At 42.6% G+C, this 25,994-nt stretch overlaps 1 protein-coding gene across 3 annotated transcripts; it reads right to left on the reverse strand.

The window, feature by feature from the left end:
• Positions 1 to 498: 498 nt before the first annotated feature.
• On the reverse strand, positions 499 to 25,501 carry LOC109532302 (importin-13). 3 transcript variants are annotated; one of them, XM_019897117.1, is made up of 24 exons: positions 25,273 to 25,497; positions 24,833 to 24,949; positions 20,526 to 20,651; positions 20,100 to 20,456; positions 19,094 to 19,347; positions 17,673 to 17,735; positions 15,945 to 16,085; positions 15,019 to 15,160; positions 14,777 to 14,943; positions 14,573 to 14,693; positions 13,909 to 14,056; positions 13,534 to 13,715; positions 13,413 to 13,439; positions 12,551 to 12,685; positions 11,139 to 11,291; positions 10,605 to 10,685; positions 10,359 to 10,496; positions 9,588 to 9,684; positions 6,636 to 6,688; positions 4,506 to 4,572; positions 3,135 to 3,193; positions 2,962 to 3,051; positions 2,624 to 2,805; positions 499 to 2,367 (listed from the first exon to the last, which is right to left on the reverse strand). In XM_019897117.1, the coding sequence occupies exons 2-24, from the start codon at positions 24,902 to 24,904 to the stop codon at positions 2,271 to 2,273; spliced, it is 2,952 nt and encodes a 983-aa protein (XP_019752676.1). In that variant the 5' UTR covers positions 24,905 to 24,949; positions 25,273 to 25,497; the 3' UTR covers positions 499 to 2,270. The 3 variants fall into 3 exon arrangements, 2 of the variants coding, with proteins under 2 accessions (XP_019752676.1, XP_019752677.1); XM_019897118.1 differs by lacking the exon at positions 17,673 to 17,735 and having other exon boundaries at positions 25,273 to 25,495; XR_002171357.1 differs by lacking the exons at positions 499 to 2,367; positions 2,624 to 2,805; positions 6,636 to 6,688 and having other exon boundaries at positions 2,995 to 3,051; positions 25,273 to 25,501.
• Between the last annotated feature and the right edge of the window lie 493 nt (positions 25,502 to 25,994).

Genomic DNA, 25,994 nt, shown 5'->3' on the forward strand with positions numbered 1-25,994 from the left:
ATTTTGTATCATTTTATTGTTACATTTTTAATCTTTCAAAATTCTGAAATTCCTTTTTTTCAACTTATGCACTTCCATCGATTTTTTAAAATCTTCCATAATTTGCATTTTGTTGTGAATTGTAACTTTTTTTTGCACTGGAGCAACTTTTTTTTCCGATCCGCTTTTTCCTCACAAGGATCCCAGCTGTCTTTGGGCAGTAGGCGGGGGAGGGACACCCTGAACCGGTTGCCAGCCAATCGCAGGGCACACACAGAAAAAACATCCGCACTCACACTAAGGGACAAGTCAGAGTGTTCCATTTACCCGCCATGCATGTTTTTGGAATGTGAGAGGAAACCAGAGGCACAGAGAGAACATGGAAACTCCACACGGGAAGGCCGGAGCCGGGATTGAACCCACAACCTCTGCTCTGTGAGGTCGACACGTTAACCACTGGACCACCGGGCCTCACTTTGTAATATTGTACTTTTAGAAAACATTAAATCAGGAGTGAGCTGCAGTCTTAGATATATTTAATAAATTAAAGCCAAGGTACAAAAAAACAATGTACATTTCAAACACTCCCCTTGATTCTCCACCATCATCTTTTAACTTCTTTCCCCTCACACATATGTCCATCCAGTCTGTCACTGTTCAAATCCAAACTCCTTAGACTTCCCAAATCCAGAAGAGGTCAATAGTCTCAAAAGCCTCCGTACCTTCCCTTACTAAACACAAACACATGCTACATGTCTGCAGGCACCTCGGATAAAACAGCAGGATTAGAGTGTGCATGGGAGTAGATACATTTGAATGCTGATGATGATGATGATGATGATGGTGATGGTCCCCTTTGTCGGTATTTTCACCCTCTAATCCCGTTGGATCCTCCGTTGAGGCGACCGCTCCCGATTTTTGGGGCGTCTGTTCCATGATGGTCTGGTGAGAAGATGTGAGACTTGAAGAAGTGTCTTTCTTTCTTTTTTTTTTTAGTGGAGTAAAAGATGAGGAGGTTATGTTGATGTACTTTTAGGTCCAATATAAGTGCGGTGGATGGGGGCGCTAAAGATGCAGCTATGAACACGCACACTCAAAATACGGAGCAGAAATGACTAATAATATGCACAATTTTGATTATTTTTATGACCGGTACAGGGGTGGGGAAACCGTTGTCCATGATAGCCCTAAAATCTGGACATACGGGCCGCTGACAGCTTGAATGTGGCATTATTGGATTGCATCATTGTTGGAAATGTTATTTCAATTGGATAGAATTTTAATTCATCAACTTATTTTTCACACGCACAGTTATGGACAATTAAGTCTTCAATTGACCTAAAGGACCTTTTGATGAGTGAGGCGGGTTCCACCCTGGATTGGTCGCCAATAAACGGCAGGGTACAGATCGATAAAAGAAAGCAATCACGACATTGACGATTTTGAGTCTTGAATAAACCTGACACACGTTTTTGGCATGTGGGAGGCAGTCGGAAGACATGCAACATTTCACACATAAGGCTTGAGCCCAGATTCAAGGCCTGAATCTCAGAACTTGGCGGACAGGACAACGTGTCCACCAAACACTTTTTTTTATCTTGCCCGTGTCCAGACTTTAGGGACAACTTGTTATCCTCCGAGAGCTTTATTAAGCGAAGAAATAACAAATGATGATTCATCAGGCTCTCGTAGCTTCCCCACCCCAGGCCCCACCTCGTTCCCCCCCTCCCCCAGAGTTCCTGGCTCGTCCTTTAGTTTCAAACACATTCTATTGTGGAACATACTCACACGACTTGATCATTTGGCAAGAGCGGGTAACACCGGGTGATTCTGAATCCCCCCCCATGACATTTTCACCAGTTCCTCCCCAGTAGCAGCACGACTTCCTCTCTCGATATAAATATATATCTATTATATACGTATATTTATGTATAAGTCATCCTGAATGAGTACGTCTAGTTGCTACGTTACGATACCATTTTCATTTCACATGGATAATCACCAGGAAACCACGGGAAGATCGAGAGAAGGCTGAACGAGACCCCCACAACCTCCAAATGGATTATTTTTTTTCCATTTTGAGGGATCTTGCAGTGAAAGGAAGTTGGAGGGGACACGAGGCAGCATGCTGGGAAGCTGAAGGAGGGGGGAGGGGGGGGGAGAACCTCCCTAAAAGCCACAAGGGTGTTTGTCCATTAAAAGGAGTTCCACGTCTTGTCCCGCCCATCACAGGTTGCTTGCCGGCTGTGTCACCTGCTGGGGTTTTGCTTTTCCCCCTCCGACGTCGGTGCTCAGTACTCAGCGGCGTACTCGGTGCCGTGGAGGCCTCGGCAAAGCAATGTAAACTCCTTGACGATTTCCTTCACCCGCCGCTTGTTCACTCGCTCTCTACGTGAAAAATTACCCAGGAAATGGTTCAAGCATACAATGGAAATGGTCCGGTCAGCCAAGCCCTCACCCGAAACCATAATTTCAAACCTCTAATTTGAAACCATAATCCTGACTTGACACATATATTCACTTTATATGATTTCCTATGGGAAAAATTGTTTGGAAGACTATTCCGTTTCGGATGATGTTGAACTTCAAATTGTTCTGCTATATTTAAGAAGCTTACATCGTACAAAGTAGCCCGTGGTGCTACCTGAGTATCTGCTGGGAGAAATGGTCCTTCTGCTGCGACGTGACTCGCGATGACGGGAAGCCTGGCGGTTGCAGCGCCACTTTTAGCCACATGGCCAGCAGCGAGAAGCAATGCTTGTTCAGACTGAACAGCACCTCCGCAAAATGGTCCATCAGGTTCCGAGACGCCCCGCCGCCGACACCCTGGAAGAGGGATCAAATAAAAATACAGAAAGCATCTCACCATTTCAGGTCCGTTATTATCATAAAAGACTTAACACCTGACAAGTTGTTATTATGATCTTTTTGAGCAAAATGATGACTTAAAAAAAAAAAATCGATATTGGGAGCATTCCACACCTCCAAAAGGGCCTGGATCAATAGCTTGCCATCCTCTTGCAGTAGCCTGGCCACCGGGGGCACGTCTAAACAGCGGGGCAACAGCTCAGTCTGAAACGGACACAGCACAATCAGCAACACGTTTCCATCACCATCATCGCACGCAAGCAAGCGCTCACAACGTGTGCACTCACAAAGAAGAGACATGTCGACTTGACGGTCGGAGCCTCGGGAAACTTAAGCGATAGCAGTCCTGCGAGTGGGAAAGAAACGGTACAATCGCAGTGGTGTCCACATTTTATAGTTACTGGGAACAAGAGTTTGAAAGTAGGTTTCCGTGCCAATAAAAGTCCTGTTTCCACCAAGTAATACAGTTTGGTATGTACGAGGTTTATTTTTTGGGATGGCCGTAAGGAAAAAAAAATCTAAATAATAAAAAGCTGTAATCTTAAAAGAATATATGGTGACATTTCAGGGGAAAAGTTATACATTTCTTCTGTAAAAATAAGTGAAAAAAAAAGTCAGATTTTTGACATATTTGTTTATTTTATGAGAATAAAGTTCCAAATTTTTTAGATGAAATGTGAATATAAAATAAAATGATGAAAATAACCCATTTAACACAAAATGTTTAAAGTTTCAGATAAAAAGTCAGACTGGTAATTTTTACCATTTTCCAGACAAAAAAGATTAAAATCCTAATCTAACAAGAATAAACGTTCATATTTAGCTAAAGAGTAAAATATTTTTGAGACAAAAAGCCGTAAATTTTCAAGATTTGTTATAGTTTTACCAGAACAAAGTTTTAGACATTTCAAAAAAAAAAAAAAAAAAAAAAAAAAGATTCAGTCATAATATGAGAATATATTTTAGATTTTAAAAATGTTGTATTGAGCTGGAAAGTTGTATAGCAAGTCAAAAAGATGTATACTTTCCAGAGGAAAATCTAGATATAAATTTGTAATCTTGCATGAATAAATTGTAAATGTTCGAGAAAAAAGTATATTTGAGATAAAAAGTTGTATACTTTTTGCCAATCTGATATCTTTGAGAAAAATAATGTGCATATTTTCTTGTCAAAATCAAACTAAAATCGATATTACGAGAATTTAGTAGCATATTTGTTATATTAAAAAAATTGTATCGATTAAAAAAAAATCTGATTGAAATAAAAAATTGTACTATTAAGAAGAAAAAAAAAAATCATACATCGTAAAGTTGGACATTTGCGAGATAAAAAAAGGGACATTTTAAATGATCTTTTCTCAATTTCCTCAGAAATGTAATCATGTGAGTGCCTTGACTTATTCTGTTGTCTGAATGGCAACGGGTTAATTACATATCTTCTGCCCTCTGCTGGACAAGTATTTAATTGTTCTGCCTGTCACGATTAATTAATCAGTGGCATATACAGTATTTTCCAACCAATTGAGTGAAATTGGACCATTTCCATTGATGACCTCAAACCCAATTTGAACCAAACGGTGATCTTCTGAAAACCGCCTTCAAACCAACGCTCGACCCGCATAGCTTGGTGGAAACGTGGCGTCGAAGCAGAAACTTACCACAGTGGTACACGGCTTTTACGTCGAGACTCTCAGACAAGTACAAATCGGGCTTCCGTTTGAGAGCCTATGAGGCAAACAAAAGCGTCGTGTGGGTTTTGTTGAGACCACGCAGTGACAAATACTCCTTTATCCTACCTGCCTGGTAGTCAGACCTGACAGCAACATGAGACTTGAGAACAGATCTGCCTACCAGGCCGCAGTGCTTGCTTGACTATCCAAAAACTCCGAGAGAGATGCTCTGATGCACAACTCCACAGGGAGAGCAAACAAATTGCAACCAAACGTTTTGAAATAATATCTGGAAACTGAAGTCAAAACTAAAAGGCAATGGTCGTTTTGGGCGGATACTTGAAAACGTAACTGTTTTTTTTTTTTTTGTTTTGGTTTTTTTTTCCATGCGTGTGTTTTTGGTTGAATACGCAACAAAAGTGTGCAGGTAATCAACATGTGCAGATAAAGAGAAATACAACTCATCTCATAAACAACTAATTCAGGATGGAGGAGAGGAGAGAGGGAGAGGAGAAAAGATGGAGTTCACATCGATCTATCCATCCAAAGATAGAAAACAAAAGGGAGAGGAATGAAGACAACAAAACCAAAAGAAATCATTATTTGAGTAAAACAGACAATCCATCAGCCAATTTGTCTGAAGTGATTAATATTAAAGTTGAATATTAATTCTTTGGGGGCTCCGATTGGCTGTGGGCTGGAATGACTTGAGAGGAGAGGGGAGCGCTCAGACACGAAGCAGTCACCTTGGAGACCGGCATGATGAAAATTTGAGGCAACCGCTGCGACTAAATCATTGACTTGAAATCTTGAAATGCGTTGACGCTTTATTAGTTTGGGCTACAGCTTTTTTTGGATGCCGTTTGCGCCTGCATGGCTTTTCTCCAGCCACATCACACAACATGAATTGTGCAATTCACTGAACGCGCTAAATTGCCCATCTGAATCTGAGTGCAAATGCTTGTCTATGAATGCACTTGGGGGTTTGGGGAGGGGGGCAGAAAAAAAAAACCCTACAAACTGCCAGCTGTTTTCAAAGCCGAGTTCCCCGTAATGCTGTTTTGGAACATTTTGACTAATCTGAAGGCCCACAGAATATTACAGAGTAGACTCTTCTTTCAGCAGAAAAATGTGTTTGTTTCTACTCCTTTCGGTTCTTTCGTAGTGTGACCAAAACTACTGGTTTCTGACCAAAAAGCAGAGAACAAAAAAAAAAAGCAAAACGGTGACTTTGAGGCGAATGTTTGCTTTTGAGAGATTTGGAATCTGTGCAAAAAATTCAGACTTGCATCTCTTAGAATAAAACATTTTGTAAAAATCTGTTGATTAGTGTTATTTTAATAAGTGATTATCATTTTGCCGATGAATTGGATTTAAAAATAAGTTTTAATTTCTATCCCTATTTTTTATTTTGATGATTCCAAATCGAGAGTGCAGAAAATGTGCAAACATTAATTAAGATTCAGTTCCCAGTTTCCATAGGCAAAGGCAAAAGTGTTGATCAGTGTCTCCCAAAGTAAAAGCGGATGTTCACAAAAATGTTTTCTTTTAATAAAACACAAAGGTAATACATCGGCTTTCATGGAGAAAACTGAGAATATGTACTGGAGAGAGGATGAATTTTCAGGGATTTGGACAAGTTTAGAGTAAACAAAGGATTAATCGATCTTCGAAATAATTCTCGATTAATTCGCTAACCGATTAGTTGTTGATTAATCGTTGCACATGTGCTCTGTTCTTACAAATGATATATGTCAGCCGTATGAGTGTGTGGTGCCTAAATTTGACTGACTTCCACCGTGCTGGCATTTCTCTCCCTCAAAATCACTGAAGAAATTAAACTCAAGTGAAGGTACCACTCTACCCCACCCCCCCAAAAAAAAAAAAATCCCTAAAATGGCCGTGATTCATGCGTTTAGGTGGCAAGGTGACTGTTACAATGCTGAGCGTTTGAGGAGAAAAGTCATTCCAAAGCCTCGCTGTATGCGACGGGACATTTTAAAGGTCTGTGAAGCGAGACGAGAGGAGGAGAGGAAGAGGACAGAGAGAAAAGGAGGAATTAGAAAAAAGAGGAAGAGAGAAACCCAAAGTGAGTGAAATAAGGAACCAAAAACACACCTGAGCTTGGAGTTGCATAAATGAATCAACAATATCAGGATGATCCCTGGGTCCTAAAATATAATAAAGATGAAACTTAAGAAATCAAAAGAGAATAAGAATAATATACAAACAGCAACGGAACCAATTCAACAGTCATGTGGAACTCAAAAGAGAACTCAAAAGTAGTTCATTGAAATAATTCACATGTGAGTAAGGAACAAAGAGGGGGAAGGTAGGGAGGGGGAGGGGGGAGGAGGCATTTTGGGAGGGGTTGGAGGTGGCGTGTGAGCGCTGGCGGACTCTTGGAGGGAGAAGGAAAGAAAAGAAGAGGCAGGAGACGAAAGACATGGGGTCTGTTTTTTGACAATAACAAAGAAAGAAGTAACAAAGAGAGAAACAGAAGAAACCTAAGAAAGAAAAGTGGCTTTGGAGTGGGAACCCAGGAGGCACCTCTGTTACTGTGACGCTTTGGAGGAAAGGGGGACCAATTTGCCGTTGGCTTACCTCCTCACCTTGAAACACCAGACAGATCATGAGCGCAAACTTTACCCGGCAATAATCTGACTTTGGAGGTAGTCCATGAAGGCCTTGATACATTTTCTGTCAAGCCAAGATGTTTTTTTTTTTTTTTAACTTTTGCCCATATTGCTGATCTGTATAATTACCAATAGGGAATGTCAGTGAGTTAATATTGTCATAAAGCGTCCTCATCGTAAACACAGTGATGAGGATAATGTCGCTGAAGAATGATTTTTTTTTTCAGTTTTTCTTCTTTTTTGTTGCTAAAGTACAGGTCAGGAGAGTGTTAATTCGACCCCCAAATTTTGACGCCCCCTTAACAGCGCAGGTACAATGGAACCCCAAGCTACAAACTGACATTGTATCTGGTTCCGTGAGCCTGTTTGTAGCTTGAAATGTTTCGCACAGGCGGACACATTCGAGATGTACCATCCGAGGATCTCGGAATAAATTAAGCTTGTGTTTCAGCGAGAAGGCGTCGACGTGAAGGGTCCGTTGGAAGCCCGCTCGCCAGATCCCCCTTTGCTCCAAAGATGAACCCTCAGTGTGAAATCATCGGTCGGCTAAGGTTCAGATAGCCCCGCCTCCCTCATACTGCTGGACACAGACCACGCGACATCTCTTTTCAAATGAGAGTACCAATTACAAATATATCAAAACAAAAACAATGATGGGACATTTGAAGATACGCTTTCAGCGAACAAGCCGTCCAATGGCCTGACACTGATGGGTCACAATTGATGTTGCCACGACCAACGTCTGTAGTGAGCGCCCAGCTTTTTCCCACACTCCAAACACGTTTTCGGCTCAAACCAAACCAAGACTCCCCTGCAGCTCGACATTCAGAGACACACACAAACATGTGCACGCACATACGCACGCTTACTCTCACACGCACAATCAGTCGTTAACACGCACGCTTACGCATACTTACACACTCATTAACTTGCACGCACTCACATTCACACACTTGTGCAAGCACGCACTCACTCGCACACTTTTGCACTTATACACTCACACTCACACACACGCACACACACACACACACACATGCACACACACACGCACACACAAACATAAGGAACACAGAGCTTATTCAGAGGGCCCCCCACGCAGCTCTAGTAGTGCCGTATGCTACGTTAACATGCCAGCCATGTGAATAAGCGAGCGCTCTCCGTGTTGTGAACATACAGTATCGCATCTTACTGAAGAAAGCACCTGCTTGGAAAGGACAAGATTCAAGGGAGTGAGGCAGCCATTACGGATGCAATCAAAAGCAGAGAGGCAGGAAACAGTGGTGGAAGTGGGGGGGTCGGAGGAAGGAGGCAACATAAAAGGAAGCAGGAGAGGCAGACGACAATGTGGGTTGTTTTTTTTTTCCCCTCCATGTTCAATGTCTGGCCTGAATGCCCAATTCCCAAAAATGCATTTCCGGGCTACACTGGAATAATACATTTGACATCACATTGGGTACACGTTCACACTAATTAAATCATTTGTATCAGCATTTACAAAGATTAAAAAAAAAAAATTAAGTAACATTTGATTTGAATGTTAGCGATTTCATTGCTCATCAACACTCCTTGAATAATTATTGCATTAATTTAATCGTTACTCTGAATATATTTATTTAACCCTCTAACCATTTTAAATCATGATTGTCCTCATGAGGGAAACCAATAGGCAGGAATCGATACTTGGGAGGGGGGGGAGGGTGGATTTTTTATTTGTGCCTAAAAAGTATTTTACAATCTATTTTCCTGAGAAGGGAAAAGAAAAATCCACCCAAATGCAATTTACTCTTGTATGATTTTTTTTTCCCTTGTTGAGATTTTTTTAAATGTTTTTTTTACCCAAAATAATTCCACTTTTCTGTTAATGATTTTAGAGTTGTCATATGTAAATAAATATACAACGTGGTTGAAAGTTCACAACTTAAAAAGAAAAAAGATCAATCAAACTTAAAAATGTAACTTTTTTCCTCAAATAAATTTATTTTCGCAAAAAAAGAAATCCAACGAAAAAATGAAGTTCAAATTTTAAATGATATGGTTTAGTGAGCGCCTATCATGAAAAACTGAGTCTATCAAAAGCTTCATGAAGGCAGAATTTTCCACTATAGCTGATGCGTTGGCTCATTATCTTGTGCGAGCGTAGCAAGTGTCATTTCTGGCGAATGTGCTGAATATTTCAACAACTTGACACAGAACATCCAAGTATGAAACATTTGAACAGTGATGTTTTTCCATGTCCCGAGTCGGCTTAGCTTTCAAAATGCAGTCACATCAGTATTGTCAGAAAGCGTGACTTACACAAAATAGGCAAAATGCAGTTCCGCTAAGTTTTGTTGTTGTTTTGTTTGCTACTTTTGGACCGTGTGAAACGGAAGGCAACAAACACATTCAAAGATCTACCGCCGGGGGTGCATTTTACAGTGTTACCAAGTCCTACCTTGCTGGAAGATGGACAGCGTTACAGAGGTAACAAGCTCAAACAGAGCCTTGATGGGAGGGAAATGCTCCGTCTGGCTGGCGAAGATGTGGACCAGCTGAGAGAGAAAAAAAAAAAAAAAAGCAACGCATTCAGACCTCCCATGAACCTGTGTTGAGAATCTTTAAAGACTGTAGTCAAAGTCATTGGGCTATTTTTAGAAACGAACACACGTGCTAGACTCCTTGGCAGTGTTGCCGTGGCAACCCATGTACTGCCTCATCGTCAAAGAACAACATAAGAAAACAAGTCAAAGGTGTTTTTGTGTGTGTGTGTGTGCGCGCGCGCGTGTGTTTTAGGGGTGTAAAGTGTGGGGACTGAAAGGTCAAAGGGTTTGACGTCAGAGTTAGGGTTTCAATAGTGTTAGGGTTTCAAATTAGGTTTTCAAGTCAGGGTTTTAAAATACAGCGGGGGTTAGGATTTCAAATTTATGTTTTGAGTCAGGGTTTCAAGGCACGGTGAGGAAAGACGTTAAGTCTTCAAAGTAGGGTTTTCAAGTCAAGCTTAAGGTAATATGGTAGCGATTCAGGTCAGGATTACAATTTTAAAATAGGGTTTCAAGTCAGGTTTAAGGTTTCCAAGCTGGTTTTCCAAGTCAGGATCTCAAATTATTATTTTTTAAAATAAAGTTTCAGATTTCAAGTCATGCTTTTAAGTTGAAGTTTCAAAGTAGGGTTTTCAAGTCAACCAAGACCATCAAGAAAACCAGGAGCACAGAAAACAGAAGCCTACCTGTCGTGTGAGGTCGAGGGCCGAGGCTTGGGGGATGGTGCTGTACATCTGTCCCAGCATTTGGCTCAGCTGCGAAACCATGGGGGCAAAGTTGTGCAGCAGCGTCTTGACCGACTTCTCAAAGATGGCGCACACCGCCTGAGGAGCACACGTGGAATCCATGCAACCCACTTGTGAGCCGACATAAGTGGAAACAATGTCACCAAACTCCAGCGTGGGGGGGGGAGGACGGCGTAGGTGACGCACCTCGACCACCTGCGAGTCGTTCAGCCACTTGCCCAGTACGGTCTGGATGAGGGCAAACACTTGCTGCAGGACAACCACCACCTGTTGGCACACAAAAGTACCGCAATCTTTTCGGTGTCAGAAACAAAAACGGAAAAAAAATAATACCAAAATATGGGAGCTGGTTTTCTGACATTTTCTGGTTTAAATTTGATCTTCTTTTGGGCAATTTTTCCCATTTTAAACAAGACTACAAATTTCAGCAGCTGCGAGATAATCTTTTTTTTTTCTTTTTTCTTTTTTTTATTATTAAATGTTCATTTGCAGCTCAAAATATCTAATGTGTGAATTTTTCATGTTATTTTATTTGCTTCATATCCTCCAGTCTCTTAAGTGACAATTTGGGGAGTTCACCGTATGTGAAAAGAGGCTACGGTTTTCCTCCAGCTGTGGAAGTACATCACCACCACATGTCCGCACTCAATACGACACTCATTTTTCTCACTCATATTACACGTAACGCGGGCAGGGAATGGTGGTGGGGGAAGCACTGACCGGGTTGGGTCCCGGTGGGGGAGGGGCCGTTTTGACAGGCGCAGCCGATCCGTCCTCCGATTCTTCATCCTGTTTGCTGATGTCAAGCGTGGTGAACAAGTTGGACAGCAGCCCCAAGATGTGGATGATGGCTAATTTATTGGACGGATTAGGCTGAAACGAGAAAGTGAAGAAACAATAAAACCAGCAAAAGAAATCAATCGTGCAATGTACACTGGAGTGGAGCATCTTAAATTGGACCAACGGTATCAATGAAAATTGACATTTTAATGGTTTGTATACAAACACCAGTAGTTGGTTGTCTGGAGTGCATGCCCACTAACAAGCGTAAAATAAAACTACTAAGTAAATCTTTTGTCAGTTGACTATTTCTGGTTGTGAGCAATCCTTTGAGAATTTGGATTTTGAATTTACACAATTTGCCACTGTTTCGGGGGGGTCATGTTGCATACTCCAAAAATACATACATTGTCATCGCGATACACACGCGATGAAGAAAATTCCAAAAAACAAATTCCGATTGCATTTTCACAACCATTACAAAAATGTAATGCATACAAATAACTTCTTTACCCCAAAATACATCTCTGCAGTTGAGTTCATAAACCCGTCCGGTTCATGACGAAGGAGTCCCTGCTTAATTTGATTATTTGGCATGACTTGCATTCATCTTAATGAACCCACGTGAGCACAGCAACAGCTAAGCGGTGAACATTCTGTATGTACGTCATATTAGCAGCACCTGTTCATGAGTATAATGCAATAAGATCAGTTGTTTTGCAGGCTATTTCTTCAGGAATGCATGTCCAGCCAGATCTCATTCACTTAATGACTTACATTCAGAATGTTGGTTGCTGCTGTTTCCATGGTGATGTGACGTCGTATAAATGGCCATGCTTTATTTTAATATTCAACGCAGACTCTGAGGGGTTGATGGTCTGCCCGCTAGGAGCCACTATTTGTCTAGCGACGGGCGTACGAGGCGATTTGCCAGTCTGATGTCATGCTGACGAAGCAAATGCGAGACAGTAAACAACGCTTGGGAGGCAGCGAGGATCGATGAGGTAGTGTGTTACTCTGCGTGTAGGCCGGGAACAAAGATGAAGGAAAAGATTCATCTTGGCTCACGTCTGGTGGCGCCCCGCAACCATCGGCGGAAACTCTGTTACGTGGTTGTTAATCAGTAGAAGGAAAACGTCTCCTGTGTGCCGCACAGGTCTCCAAATACAGACTACTTCAAAGCGGGTATTAAAAATGGCCTTGTTTTGTCGTGGAGCTTGGGCATTGCAACAATGGGCTGCTCAATTGCCGGCTTTTTACATACATACATACACACATACATACGTGTGTGTGTGTGTGTGTGTGTGTGTGTGTGTGTGTAAATGTGCGCGCAGGGGTTTTGGTCCACGCACCGTCTCCTCCGCCAGCTTCTCCAGTTGCTGAATGTAAGGCGTGATTAGAGAGTGAAGATTCCTCAGAATGTCCTCCACGGGTAGCGCAGAAAGGAGGAAGCCCAATGCCTGCATCAGCCACATGCACTGACTCGTCTAGAAAAACAAAGGACTACATGAGTTTAAAAAAAAAAAAAAGCACAGTTTTAAATCAGCATAAAATATGGTCAGACAACCACACCAGCAAATCAGATCTGTGAAAAAGAAGAACACAAAAATGATCTTTCAGCTTTCAAGCATATTTTGGTAACACCGGCTGGCCTGCAGGTCTCAGTGCCCAATTCTAATTTAATTTTTGTTTTCCTATTTATTTTATTTTTTTGGTCTGTGACATACAAAACATATTTGAAAGTTCCTTGCCCAAATTACACCCCTTTTTAAAATGTTATATTGATAGAAGAGGTCTGGCAGAAGTGGTTCTTACATTATGCTACTTTACAAAGTCATTTATAATAATTATTAAGTCTTAATTCACTGAGCCCCAAACAATGCATTCGGGCACACTAGAGCTGGAGATCCTCAAGTGTGACAAGGAAATTATCCAATTTCACTTGGTTTGTTTGTGGAACAAGAGTGTGCAAATAATTTGAAACTTTATCTGCCAATATCAGTAACGTATCATAGCGGGCAGAAAAATTATATACTTTTCCTTTTGATGCAGAAGGTACAAAATTGACCTATATATTTACTTTTTGTGGATTTTTTTTTTTTTGATGTGTCAGATGTTAAAATATGTGGCATAATTCATGGCATATCTGCAACGAACCATGAATTGAATTGAACTGAATGAATTGAATTAAAAAGAGCGAGACCATACACTGACCTTGTGGATCTGCTTTATTAGAACCTCCTGTGTTTAAAAAAAAAAAAGAAAGAGAGAGAGAGAGAAAAGTTACTACACGCACAATGAACCATGACGGATAAAACAAATAAAACAAAAGTACCTGAGATACGGCTACTATGTTGGTGGCATAAGGCGGCAGGTCACTTTTGCACTCGCGGCAGATCTTCTTTAGTGTAGAAACGGATGAGATGGAAAGGTCCGGGTTACCCAGAGCCTGTAGGACCAGGGGCAGGACGCTACTCAGCATCACCGGGTGGTCTGCCAACCACTCAGCCAGAGCACCTAATAGATGGATTTACAGTAAAGCAGGGTACATGCATACCGAGAAAGGGACGAATAGGAGCCTTTTTCTCCCCCGTCCAATTTTTCCTCACCATGACTCATATTTAAAAATTTAACTGTCCAGCCTGCTCATGACACCTTAACAGAAGAGAAGCAAAATTGTCTTTGAGGAACGTGATGGTAAAAGTCTCACCAATAGTGAACATCACTGTGTCAGCCAGCTGAACGTTGTTGATGCTGATTCTGGGGATGAGGCCTATGAGGCCCGGAATGACGTCAGAGTAATTGACGTCTATCGTCTCCGCAATGGACTGGAAACCGTACAGCAAAGCCTCTGTGTGCTGGAGGAGGAATAATCACTGTGTTTGTGTATTTTTAACAGTGACAGCAGAATAAGCTACTCATTTTTTTTTTTTTAACTTTAAATCATATGTACTTTATACGGATCACTGGAATGCCTACACACGCATCAAGCATAAAATTAAACAACCAAGTCAAGATGTTGTCAAATTCTTCTACAAATGCTTCTGATACTTAATTGATTGCTCGGTGAAATTTTCGATGCAGTGGGGGTAACAGGTCCATTGCATTGGATGAATTGTAGAGTATGAAGTGCTGCCCGCACAACTGAAAATGCCACGCCACAACATGAAAATTGTGTCAAGAAAAAAATGTGCTACCTTCCACCCAAAGACACAAAATTGGGTCTACATCATGACTGCAGGCCCCCACAAGCGAAAAGGGATGAAGAAACGATTTGTGTTCGAGTTTGGGGTTTGTGCTCCACCGCACGATGACGAAATCTACAGTGAAACATTTTTCGAAACGTCATCTCGGCAACACAGCATCCCACCCACCTGCCACGACGTGGGCTGCTCTGTATTTGTCAAGAGTCGACCCAGTTTGTCATAGAGATTACTCAGCAGCTCAGCACCCAGCATCTCGTAGACATACATGAGCGTGTCAGAGATGTCCACCCTGAAGGAGATACACTCTATATTAAGTCTCTTTCAATTAAAAAAGAAAAAAAAAAGTTCCAAGTGCCCAACAAAGCCACAGACCTGTAGATACGGAACTGCTCTTTTTCATCCGAGGTCCATGATGCGTACTCTTGGTCCGAAGGGAACTGGGCTTTGTGGAGCAAAACGTCCACAAGCTGGAAATACACTGGCCTGTACACTTGCAGGTACACTGCTTGCTTGTTTGTCTCAAATGACATGATTTCATCCTGGAAGACAATAAAACACAATCTTAAGAAGTGTGACATATACAGTAATAGCAGACAGTCCACGTGAGGCCTTACTTGTAGCGTGTACCAGAAGGTCAGTGTGAGCGAGCTGGTGGTCTCGTTAACTGGGTAGTGGCCGGGGATGCCTGTGCAAAACATGATCATGTTGACTAAAGCAAGGAAGCTCTGCCAGTGATCCACCTGCTCCAGCAGAATCCTAAAACGAGAGAAAGTGGAAGAATGATGGATGCAGCTGATATGTATTTGACGAAAAATACATGATTTAAACTTCAGGCCTTGCTGATTTGACTCTCCTTCCAGTTAGCTCATAGTCTGCATTTTAAAATGTTTTGTTTTCTATTTCTTTTTTGTTTATACTGAATTTTTTTTTACTGACATCAGCTCTTGTCATTTTTATTTTTGAAACACAACAACAATATTTTGGTGTCTTCAAACTACGCAAGTTGTAGTATAACCTTTTTTTTTTTTTGTATAAACTTTCAGTTGTCAGCAGTAAATGGTCGTTCCACATCTCAAATTTAAAAATGTAAGTTTTCCCCCATGGTCAGCAGAGGGTATCTCCACTTCTTCACATTTGCATTATTTATTTGCTCCATTGTAGTGTAGTTAGCATGAATGCTAGCAAACTAGCACCATCATTCAATATCAACTACCGGTAATAAACCACTGTATGATTAAAGTAAATGAAACTGAAGCAAAACCATGCCAACAACACCTGCCGGATGCAGATTAGAAAACAGGATGGTGCTTGCAAGGTGCTTTTTTAAATTTTGTTGGCTATTACTGGAATTCTTACATGTTGGAATCTGTACATTGTCATATGGTTGGTGCACTGTTTAGGTAAAAATTATTTGCCAATTTGTCAGTTTGACTGAAGGGATTCTTTTGGCCTCATTCAAAGCTAATTTAGACAATGACAATTTCTGAGCGGTTTAAGTCCAAGTGTATATATCTTGTTCAGAGACAAATACCAAACCAACCTGGAGTGGTTCTCTCCCAACGTAACAGCAACGCGGCAAATGCCGTGACAAGTCTCCATGTCGCCGCTCTGGACGGCCTCTCTGAGCTGGTCCTGGAGAGCCAGCACTGGAGGGACTAGCTTCAGCAACGTGTTCACGTACCTGTACGACACACACCAGCAAATACAAACAATAGAGTTAGCAACTTGTCTAGGATACCTGCTTGCAGTCAAAGCACACCTTTGTTAATTCTCTACAAGTTCATCAGAGTACAAGCCCTGGAATTCGCCAAAAATAACCATTAACTAACGGGCCCTTGAGACTTTTTTGTGCATTCTGTTATGATAAAAAGGTGCAATCAATTTTGTGCCGATTGGTGAAATTGATTTTTGGGAGCATTTTTTTTTCCTATTGCCAACGAACCATTTTAAAACAAAATTGCAGATTTCCTGTTCTATTTGGTCGATTGGTGAAACTGGCATTTTTTTTTTTTGATCTGTGAAAATGGAAACTAGTCCCTCCTTGGTGTCAAGAGTTATTTTTTTCCACCTGATTCAACACACCCACGAGTTAACACCTACACAAGACTAAAATCAAACCTATTACTCAGAGGAAAAACTGCTATGCGCCAGTATATTATCTTACTTTTCGTCTAGATCTTCCTCACTCCACTAAAACACATTCACACACAGCTCACTCATTCGGATTGGCTAACACGACATTATGAGACAATGTCATCTTTAATGCGATCATGCGATAGCGTGACATTTAAAGATCAAGAGTGTGTGTGTGTGTGTCCGAAATGTCACAGACGAAGTGGATTTGCGAAAACCCCACAAAATAAATATTAAAAATGGTCACACACACACACACACACACACACACACACACACACACACACACACACGGACATCATTTTACCTGCTTGTGTGTCTTGCCGGCGGACTGATTGCACTTAAATCTAAACGAGCAACTCTGCGAGTAGCACTTAACGGCGCATTCATTTTTAACCAGCGCTGGCTGTGAAGTTGTGGGTCATGTCCAATAAAGACACATGCCTTTTCTTTCTTTCTTTCTTTTTTTTTTAGGGGGGGGGGGTTTCAATCCGTTTATATTGGGAACATTTGATTTGATATACAGTAGAAACCTTGGCTCAACAGACACAGGACTTACGGACTGCGAATTTCTCAGACAGAATATAGTATTTAGTCGCCTCAAAACAACACTTTATACAGCAGCTTTCAAAATCTGTAAGTTCCAGAATTGCTCGCAGTTAAACCGAGACAACGCCGCTGTGGCGCAATCGATAGACCGATCCATGTGTTTCCGGGTTTGCCGCTCTTGTCACAGACTTCCAGTAGATTGCAGCAGGCTCACATACGCGCCTACATGGCGACCATGCTGGGAAGGGAGACTTTCCCATCAAAGGAATATATGGTGGCCATGTAAGCTTGGCCAACTGTCCTGTCAAAAGTCCTATCAAAAAAATGGCCGCACCCCGGAGATGGAAAAAAAAACGGGGGATTTTACTGCTTAATTCATATTCCTCAAATGCAATATTAATGAGAATGCCGTGTTTAGATTAGTGGGGCTCCATAGAATCTATTATTAAAAATATTTTTTTTTGTGTTGACTTCCACTTTGAGAAGAAGCATTAGGTGGGGTCGGAGGGTCCTATTGTGCTCTCCTTGCTCCCCTTCAATTATACACTTCACGACTACTCCCTGTTGCGATCCCCTGCGCAATTACCTCAGAGACAGGGGGAAAAGGGTTGCCTGGCAACAGGATGCGGCTGGACCAATCGTGTGCCCTCTATGAGTTGATTGTGATGAGTTTAAACAGAGGGAGAGATCCCGAGGCAGGGAGTGCGGGAAGAGGACATAGACGAGAGAATAAACATCAATCTATAGATTTATGGTGGATGTAAAAATAGCTTGAGGCACGCTTGCAACGAGAGCTAGTACATTACTCATCACATTAAAAGTGACAGGTCAGCGTCTACATCCTGCTCATTCTGTGAAGCAGAGGTAAGAACCACCATCCTTTCCGCTCACCTCCATCATCGCGCTCGCTTTCCTGCTTTTGGAGGGAAGGGGTAACGAGCGCTTGCCACATCTGAATCGACCGGTCGCGATGACATCTCGCCCCGGCACTGTAACCATAGCAACGCCAGCCAACCAAGATGTGCCGCGCTCTCCTTCCACCCCCTCGTCTCTCCTCCCTCCTTTTAGCTGTCAACATGCCCCTGCATCACATTCCTTCCTCCTTTATGCCCAGCCAGCGCCCACCCATCCTGTCTGCTGCTCCTAATGGAGTTAAAACGCTCACAGTTCTCCAAGGCAAATTTTTCCATCATTCCCATGGGCAGTTTCAGCCTCTTGACAGTGGAATCTACATTGTAAAATGTTGAGTTTGAACAACATTGCTGAGAAAAGCATGCCTTAAATTGGCTATATCATGGGAAGTATGGCCCAGAAAGATGAAATCAAATTCTTTTTTAAACATGATGTGCTTAGAAGAAGGGGGCGAATCACGATGTACGTGCTTCATATCAGTCTGTCAATAATATTGGATTTTTTTTATACCTATTTCAAAAACAAAACAAATTGACAAACTATAAAATTAAAAACTAACTGGTTAAAGATTAAAACGAAATAAAACACAACTTCCAAGAGGGGGGAAAAAACATTCAAAATATCTGGCAGTAAAACAAATTTCCACGGACTGTACATTGGAATGTAGTGGAATATAAAAATGAGTATTCGTGCTCCTCCAGCAGCGCACCATAAATGCTTATTGATGGAAGACGTTACTCCAAAGCGGTATTGTGGATGCACTCACATCAACCTTCATTCGTTGTTCATGCAATGTAAGCGTTGCGAATTAAAACTCTCTTGGAGTCCATGCGTGACAGTTGACCAACCATCTTAGGGCTACTTCATCTTTTTAGCTCGCTCATGATGTCATAGGACATTTTTTTACTTGCCTGTGAAGTATGACGCTGACAGGGTCAGAGCTGGTTAACGCCGGAGCTCGCAAGTCCTTTGCTTCAACACCACATACACATCCAAAGGTGTTTTATCATGCCAGTATGTGATGCACAATATACAATATACGTGCCACCTTGTACCCGACTTCTCATTCGGCTTTGCCCAGACATTGGCACGCACCTTTGGGAGTCTGGCTGTGAGATGGCATTGACCAGCGCCTCCACAGCGGTGTCGAAGAGCTCGGGGTCGGACAGGGCAACAAAGCAGTCGTGCACCAGGCCTTCGCTCTCGCTGAGCGGCACATCCAGCAGCACCCAGGACGACAGGCAGCGCAGCACGCGGGCCTTCACTGCGCCGGGGCTGTCCGTCCGGCGCAACAGTTGCTGCAGCAGCGGGCACACGGAGCCCCACTCCCGGCCTAGGGCACCCCGGACCTGATGGGAAGAATAATAATTAGGATTTGTTATATTGTAGTACTAACATCTTTTCTATTTAGTTGAACTTCCAAAGTTGAACCTCCCCAAAGTTCTTTGTCTAGAAAAATATACATCCACAGTAGGGGTTGACGATTCGTTTATTATATTACTTTGTTGTTTATTGTCCCCTTTAGCTTCCACCGCAGTGTCTGCTATTCTTTCTGGGGTCCGAGTTAAATAATCAGAAGAAATGCAAACATTACAATAAAAGCAAAAACGTTAAACTCAAAAACCAACTTAAGTATATTGAAGACTGTGAATTTTCCATTGCAGGAAATGTTGCTTTGTTTGTCGACATGTGGGCTATGACCAGTTCAATGTGATTTTCACTTCTCATGACAAAAGTCAACTTATGTCCACTGAAGACTGTACAGTGAGCTGTCCACAGAATCTGGATATGAATGCTTATTTGTCTTTATGTGCCCTGCCTGTCTATGATGTCGGCTCCAGCTCCCCCTATTAACCCAACATGTGGGCTGTGACCAGTTCAATGTGATTTTCACTTCTCCTGACAAAAGTCAACTTAGGTCCACTGAAGACTGTACAGTGAACTGTCCACAGAATCTGGATGTGAATGCTTATTTGTCTTTATGTGCCCTGCCTGTGACTGGCAACCAGTCTATGATGTCGGCTCCAGCTCCCCCTATTAACCCTCATGTGGACAAGCACAATTGAAAATGGATGAATGGAAGTCAACCACACCGACATACCTGTCCCTTTCTATACTGCGGCAACCGGCTGGTCTGGAACTCCTCTGGAAGGACCGTGAGGAGCTCCAGCAGTGCCAGGCAACGCGCCCGCCCGTCAATGCCTCCGCCCTCCTCCTGGAACACCCGCACCATCTCGGCCACGGCGCCGGGCCAAGCCTCGGGCATGGTGTTGAGCGCCAGCGACGCCAACGCCACGCACAGCCGCGTGAGCACCATCTTGGCGCCTGAGGAGAAGCAGGCGATCTGCGAAAACAGCTGGCTTTTCAGCGACTCATACTGGTCGCTAGGGATGTCCGACCAGTAGCGGGAGATTTTGGTGTGGAGCGCGCTGGCGCCGAAATACTGGATCTCCGGCACCTGTGGAGTGACATGATGAACACTGTTCAATTTTATGACCGCATATGTGACAGCGTGTGATTTTTCTACCTTGTCTGGGCTGAGCAGAGCCCAGCAAAACTGCCAGGCCTGAGGAGACACCTGGGCTTGCATAAGCCACTTTTGAGCTAGATTCTTGTTGTCGATATTGGGATCATAGTACAGTTGATGGAGTGCCTGCCAGAAAAGACACACAGAGGAGAATACAACTCCATCAAATTAATATTCCATACAATCACTCAGAAGTGTTTACAGTTGAAATCAGAAGTTTGCATGTGGGGTTTTATTTCTCGGTCTAACATGAAATCAAACCAAACTTTTCCTGTTTTAGGTCAACCACGATTACCAAAATTATTCCTATTTGCGAAATGCCAGAATAAAGAGAAGATGTAATCGCTCCGGAATGTCGTGTGCGTCAGTGTCACTTCCTGGCCATTTTACTGCATGAAAGTGCTTTTTATTTTGCCTTAGACTCCAGGTCCACTTGGCATAAAAGTATAATACGACAGCAACATTGTTTAATATCACCCCCCCCACCCCCACCACCACCCCAAAAAAAGCCCCAGGACACTTTTTACGCTATTAGCAAAAGCGGTGACCTAAAAAAAAAGAACGGCGCTCTGAAGTACAGCTGCTGAGTGGTACTGAGCAGCAAGGAGGGTGAGAGAACTCAGTCGAGATGAATGATGGCTTAGGAACGCACACAGGCACAAATTTGCAATCAAATCGTGGTTTTTACAACAGGGAACCATCCATCAGCCACAATACTAAGGCAACTGAAAGGTGTGGCTGGGCAATAATCGTGCCGGCGAGAGCTTTCATATTTACATTCATACTGGATCTGCTTGAATGTAGTTGAAGCGGTAACAAATATTCAGTAGTATCTCATTCTCCATTCACTTCATTTCCAATTTTGGTCATGCTGCCATGCTTTCTTTTTTGCTGTATATAAAAGCAGAATAAAGGAGATAAATGAAGTGTAAACCAGCTCTGGCAATCTTCCCTCACTGGAACAAACAAATATGCATTAGGATGCTCTCGCGAGTCAGCACCGCTCGACTTCCCATTCAGCTAATTGCGCTATTAGAGTTAAACGCAGTAACACGGTACAAGGGGATCATTAGTGCAGCTCACAGGCCTCACTTTATTTCCCAAACCTTAAGACCTCGCATTCCAAGATTTAAAGGAGACTTATTGTGCATAAAAGAGTTCCCAGGTGTCTTATAAACAAGTCCCAACATGCTTTCCTCAAAATACGCCAAGGATCAAAAAGTTACTTTTTTTTGGTGGTGCTTTTAGGGTAGAATTGAGCAAGCTACTGTAAATACCCCGTCTCACATACTTCTGGGCCAATGGTGAACCTGGACTTCATTACCATGACGACCAGGGCCACAGTTCTGACTATAGTCAGCACTAATTGTGAGATAGAAAAGTCCAGTTTTTACATACAGTAGTAGCAGGGGCACCACATCTGGGGGGCTTGGCAGTGTTTCTATTAGTCTGGCTGTTGCTTCAAAGTGGCACTGGATCTTCACCCATCCTAATTGATATTACGACGGGCAAAGAACATTTGCGTAGAAGTGAAGAACAGTTAGATGGGCAGGTGTGCAGGCATTTTTACATTCCACCACCCTCTGCTGTCAACTGTAATGGCCATCAAAGACTCCTTGGGCTCACCTGTTTTCCGTGTTCGGCCATGTGACATACGCAATGTGAGCCTGAGTGCATTTTGACGTTAATTCTCTGAGCTACGCCTCACTTTGACCACTATCTAGCTACAGATAAGAGGAAAAAACGCCTGTGCCACCTGGCTGCACCTGAGTACAGTGGGCTGTCGACAGACCGGCCGTAAGAGGCGGAGGAGTGACGTGAGTGAGAAAATGTCCCATCGGTCACAGCCTCGCCATCTGCTCTAAAATTATTTGTTCCAAAGCCGCACTAAACTGTGCCAACTGACTCAAGCTAACACGAAGAGGCAGCCGCGAACGATCAATGACGAGCAATCAAATAAAAATAATGCCTGCTTTCACTGGCAATGTAATAAGAGCCCAATATTTTCACATCTTTTCATACAACTGCATTGTTGAAATTGAATATTAGAGGCAGAGAAATGATTAATAATAACAGAAAACCAAAGACAAAAAACAACTTTTGATGTTAACGTCAGATGTTTTCAGTCCAGCCCACAGCAAAAAAAAAAATGAAGGAATTAGCTTCATAACAAGTCATGATGACAGAGATTCTGCTGCGCGTGGACTCCAAATGCTCATGCTAACAACAAAGTGGCGCGATGCCCTCGTCTTTCGCTTTAAGAGGCTGCATCATTGTGTGGCTGGCGAGTGTGGACAATGTGTAACGTTGTCTGTCCGACCGAAGAAAGAACAAAAGTGTGGCTGCTGAGCCAGGAGGCATCATCTCCATCGCCATGTATACAACCCCCCCCCCCAAAAAAAAAATCCAACAACACACACACAAACCCGCCATCACAATGGGACACACTACACTCACTCAGTGAGTTTGAATATCCATCATTCAGTGTTGGGCTGTGGTTTTTGGAAGCAGGACCTTCGGTGGAGGCTTACCCGAATTAAAGCACCTCTTAATAGATCACAATTATAGAAACCATCAATGCGATACATAATCACAGTACAGCAGCAACACGAATGTGGCTCTCTTTTCCCACCGAAAGTACACAGTGAAACCTCACACATTAGTGTAACCACCATCGGTGACTTTCTGTGGCATCTTTATACCATGAGCTACGTTGAAGTGAGTTGAGGCGAGCTTTGCCTCAATCTTGTGGCATCTTGATGCCAAGGGACGATTTTTAGCATCATTAACAGAGTTGAAGTGTGTCCATGGGACAAAAATAGTGCTTTGTCAGCATCTTGGCTCCATCTTGTGACAAATTGATATGAAGAAAATATGTTGAATTAAGTTGAGGAGCTTTATTTCGATTTTGCCAGCACCTCAAGGTATCTTGGTTCCAAGGAAGTGTCATGCGTTGAAGGATAACGAGGACTTTCATTTAGACAAAAGTAGTGCTTCACCGGCACCATATTGTATCTCTCAGTGATTACAAACCATTTTCAGGGATGACACCTACTTGCGGATTTTCGCTAGCCGCAGCAATAATTCAAACCCATAATAACTCAAACGCTATGTAGTGGGAGAACACTTTACAGTTGCCATAATATCTCACCTTCACGGGTCAGGATTCTGTAAAAACGGTCATTTTATGGACTCTCAGCATCAAACAGGCATGTGGCTCATATAGTTCATACCACCCACATCAGGTGCCTTCACCGTATGTTCATCACTTGAACATAAAAACGTTCCTAATGAATCCCTCTGACACATTAGTTGTGTATACAGTGGTTACTTTGGGTGCTGTCTGAATTGCAAAAATAACAGGAAAGGTCCTAAATTATGTTAAAATGAAGGAGTACAATAGCAGTATCATCATTGTGCCTTTAATGACATCGCCATCCTCCATGTATGCCCCTCCCCCTCTGGTCCACTTTGCACCCCCCGTCTTCCACACCCCTCCATTTCAGCACATTACCCTGCCCTCTCTCACACACACGGACACACACACCTTCCTGTCTCCATCCTCCCCCAACCATCCCTTCAGTAGCGTCTGTGGCCACCCAGCAGGCAGATTTATGGCAGCAACACAACACGACACACACAGTTCAACACCCTAAATCAATGTCCAAAATGGTGGATGAACAGGCATTATTGTTGCTTTAAAATTTAAAGATCTGTGCAACTCACTCGACTTAACGTCAGGCAGCATCACAGAATTGATATATTAAGAGTATAATATATATTCAGTATAATAAGATTGAGCACTATTATTGACTGGTAAATGTGTCAGCCAGTCAGAGAAGGGGTTCCTCAAGTAGCAGACGAAACGGGGTGAGATTAGTTGAGAACAATTAAATTATGTTGTTTTACACGAATTTGAAGACATGTTTTGACCAGATTTTTTCTCAAGGCAAAATCACAAAAACTTTGACCAAAAATGTCCCCCTCAACAGCATTTTGACTGCCTGTCATTTTGGGGAAACCTTGTCATGTTACTAGATATTAAACTATTTGTGCTTCTTGTCAAGAAGTAGCACCGTGTAGAGGTAGTTACCACGATAGGTTGCTGCACTATTTAACCATACAAATATTCTGTTCCAGTGGGCCAAGTTCATTTTAGAGACGTATCTGTTTGCGCTGTTTGTCAAGGGGCACAGCGTAAAGATGCAAACTACAAGGTTAGATTCTCGTGCTGGCACTCATACGCATGTCTTGTCAGGTGTTATGCATATGCACAATACAACATGACGATCAGTCAATAGACTCACCTTTTCAACGTTCTCCACGGTGAAGTCCAAGGCGTCCTGTGTATTTGCTATCCTCCCCGGTGTCTCCATCATAGCAACCCCCTCTGGGGCACGGAGCTGTCAAATGTCCCCTGACCTCTTTAAAAAAACAAACACACAGAAAAACGCATACATTTACAACGACAAGTTAGATGAGCTGGCATCACAATAAGGTGCTAATGGTGCTCGCCGGCGTGCTAACGTTTGCTCGCCCGACTTGACAGCGGCGAGCTAACCGATGCTAACGCAAACCCATTAAGAAACATTCAACACTGCTAGCATCGAGGCTAACTTTAGCAACGCGCGCCTCCCGATATGACACCCGCCGTCACCAAACAGTAAACTCAATACGAGCGATTAATTTGTGGAAGCCCGCGCCTGACCCATTGGTAATATGCCAATCATAGCGAGTTTTTCTACACCTTTGTGTCCGGCGGAGGAGAGCGACGATACGGTCCGGCTGGCAGCTTGATGCCGCTGCTTTGCTCTCGCCTTGGAACTCTATGCTGCGTTCAGGGTTGTCGGATCCCCTGGATGTCAACCCGCCTACACCGCGCACCGCTGAAGACCTTCAGACCGTTCCTTATTTGTAAATCTTCCATTTTCTCCTGAGATAACAATATCACTCCAATATGCGTCACCCAAAACTGCAACGATTATGATTATATATTGACAATAAAGTGACGTAGTTCCTGTACGCAACACGGTTTGGGCAATATTAGCTGCGTTCAAATGTTGAACTAACCCTGGCTGTCAATCGTCCTGTGAACGAACCAAAACCAGCAGTTCCTCAGTAAACGCTGCGAAGTTTTATATGCAGGTATTTTATTTTCTTCTAAAGATAATGTTGTCCAAACGCAATATTGTTTGGCTAAATGTACAGTGCAATGGTGCAGATACAACGAAATTGGGGAGTAACTCCAAGTTTGTGTCATGAACGGATAATAATAATAATAATAATAATAATAATTAATGATTAAAAAATGAAACAAAACGAACTGTAATGTTAACATGGGAGTAAGCCACCCATGTTATATAGTCACATATGTTTTCAATTTAAAAAAAAGTAGTTGTAATATGGAATTAGTTGGTGTTATTGTGATTTCTGTGCAGTTATGGATTGTGGGAAGAAGTCGGTCTATTC

Source organism: Hippocampus comes, unplaced genomic scaffold (genome assembly GCF_001891065.2).
Source record: "Hippocampus comes isolate QL1 unplaced genomic scaffold, H_comes_QL1_v1.1 scaffold22, whole genome shotgun sequence".
NCBI classification, from domain to species: Eukaryota; Metazoa; Chordata; class Actinopteri; order Syngnathiformes; family Syngnathidae; genus Hippocampus; species Hippocampus comes.

What these genes read in the sequence shown, in the direction of transcription:
- LOC109532302 (XM_019897117.1), bottom strand. Translation starts at nt 24,904, where the DNA reads ATGATGGAGACACCGGGGAGGATAGCAAATACACAGGACGCCTTGGAC. An exon ending in CCTTCTGGTACACGCTACAA is followed by an intron (nt 14,944 to 15,018) that starts GTAAGGCCTCAC and finishes ATTGTCTTCCAG; the next exon opens with GATGAAATCATGTCATTTGA. An exon ending in TAATAAAGCAGATCCACAAG is followed by an intron (nt 12,686 to 13,412) that starts GTCAGTGTATGG and finishes TTGTTTTTCTAG; the next exon opens with ACGAGTCAGTGCATGTGGCT.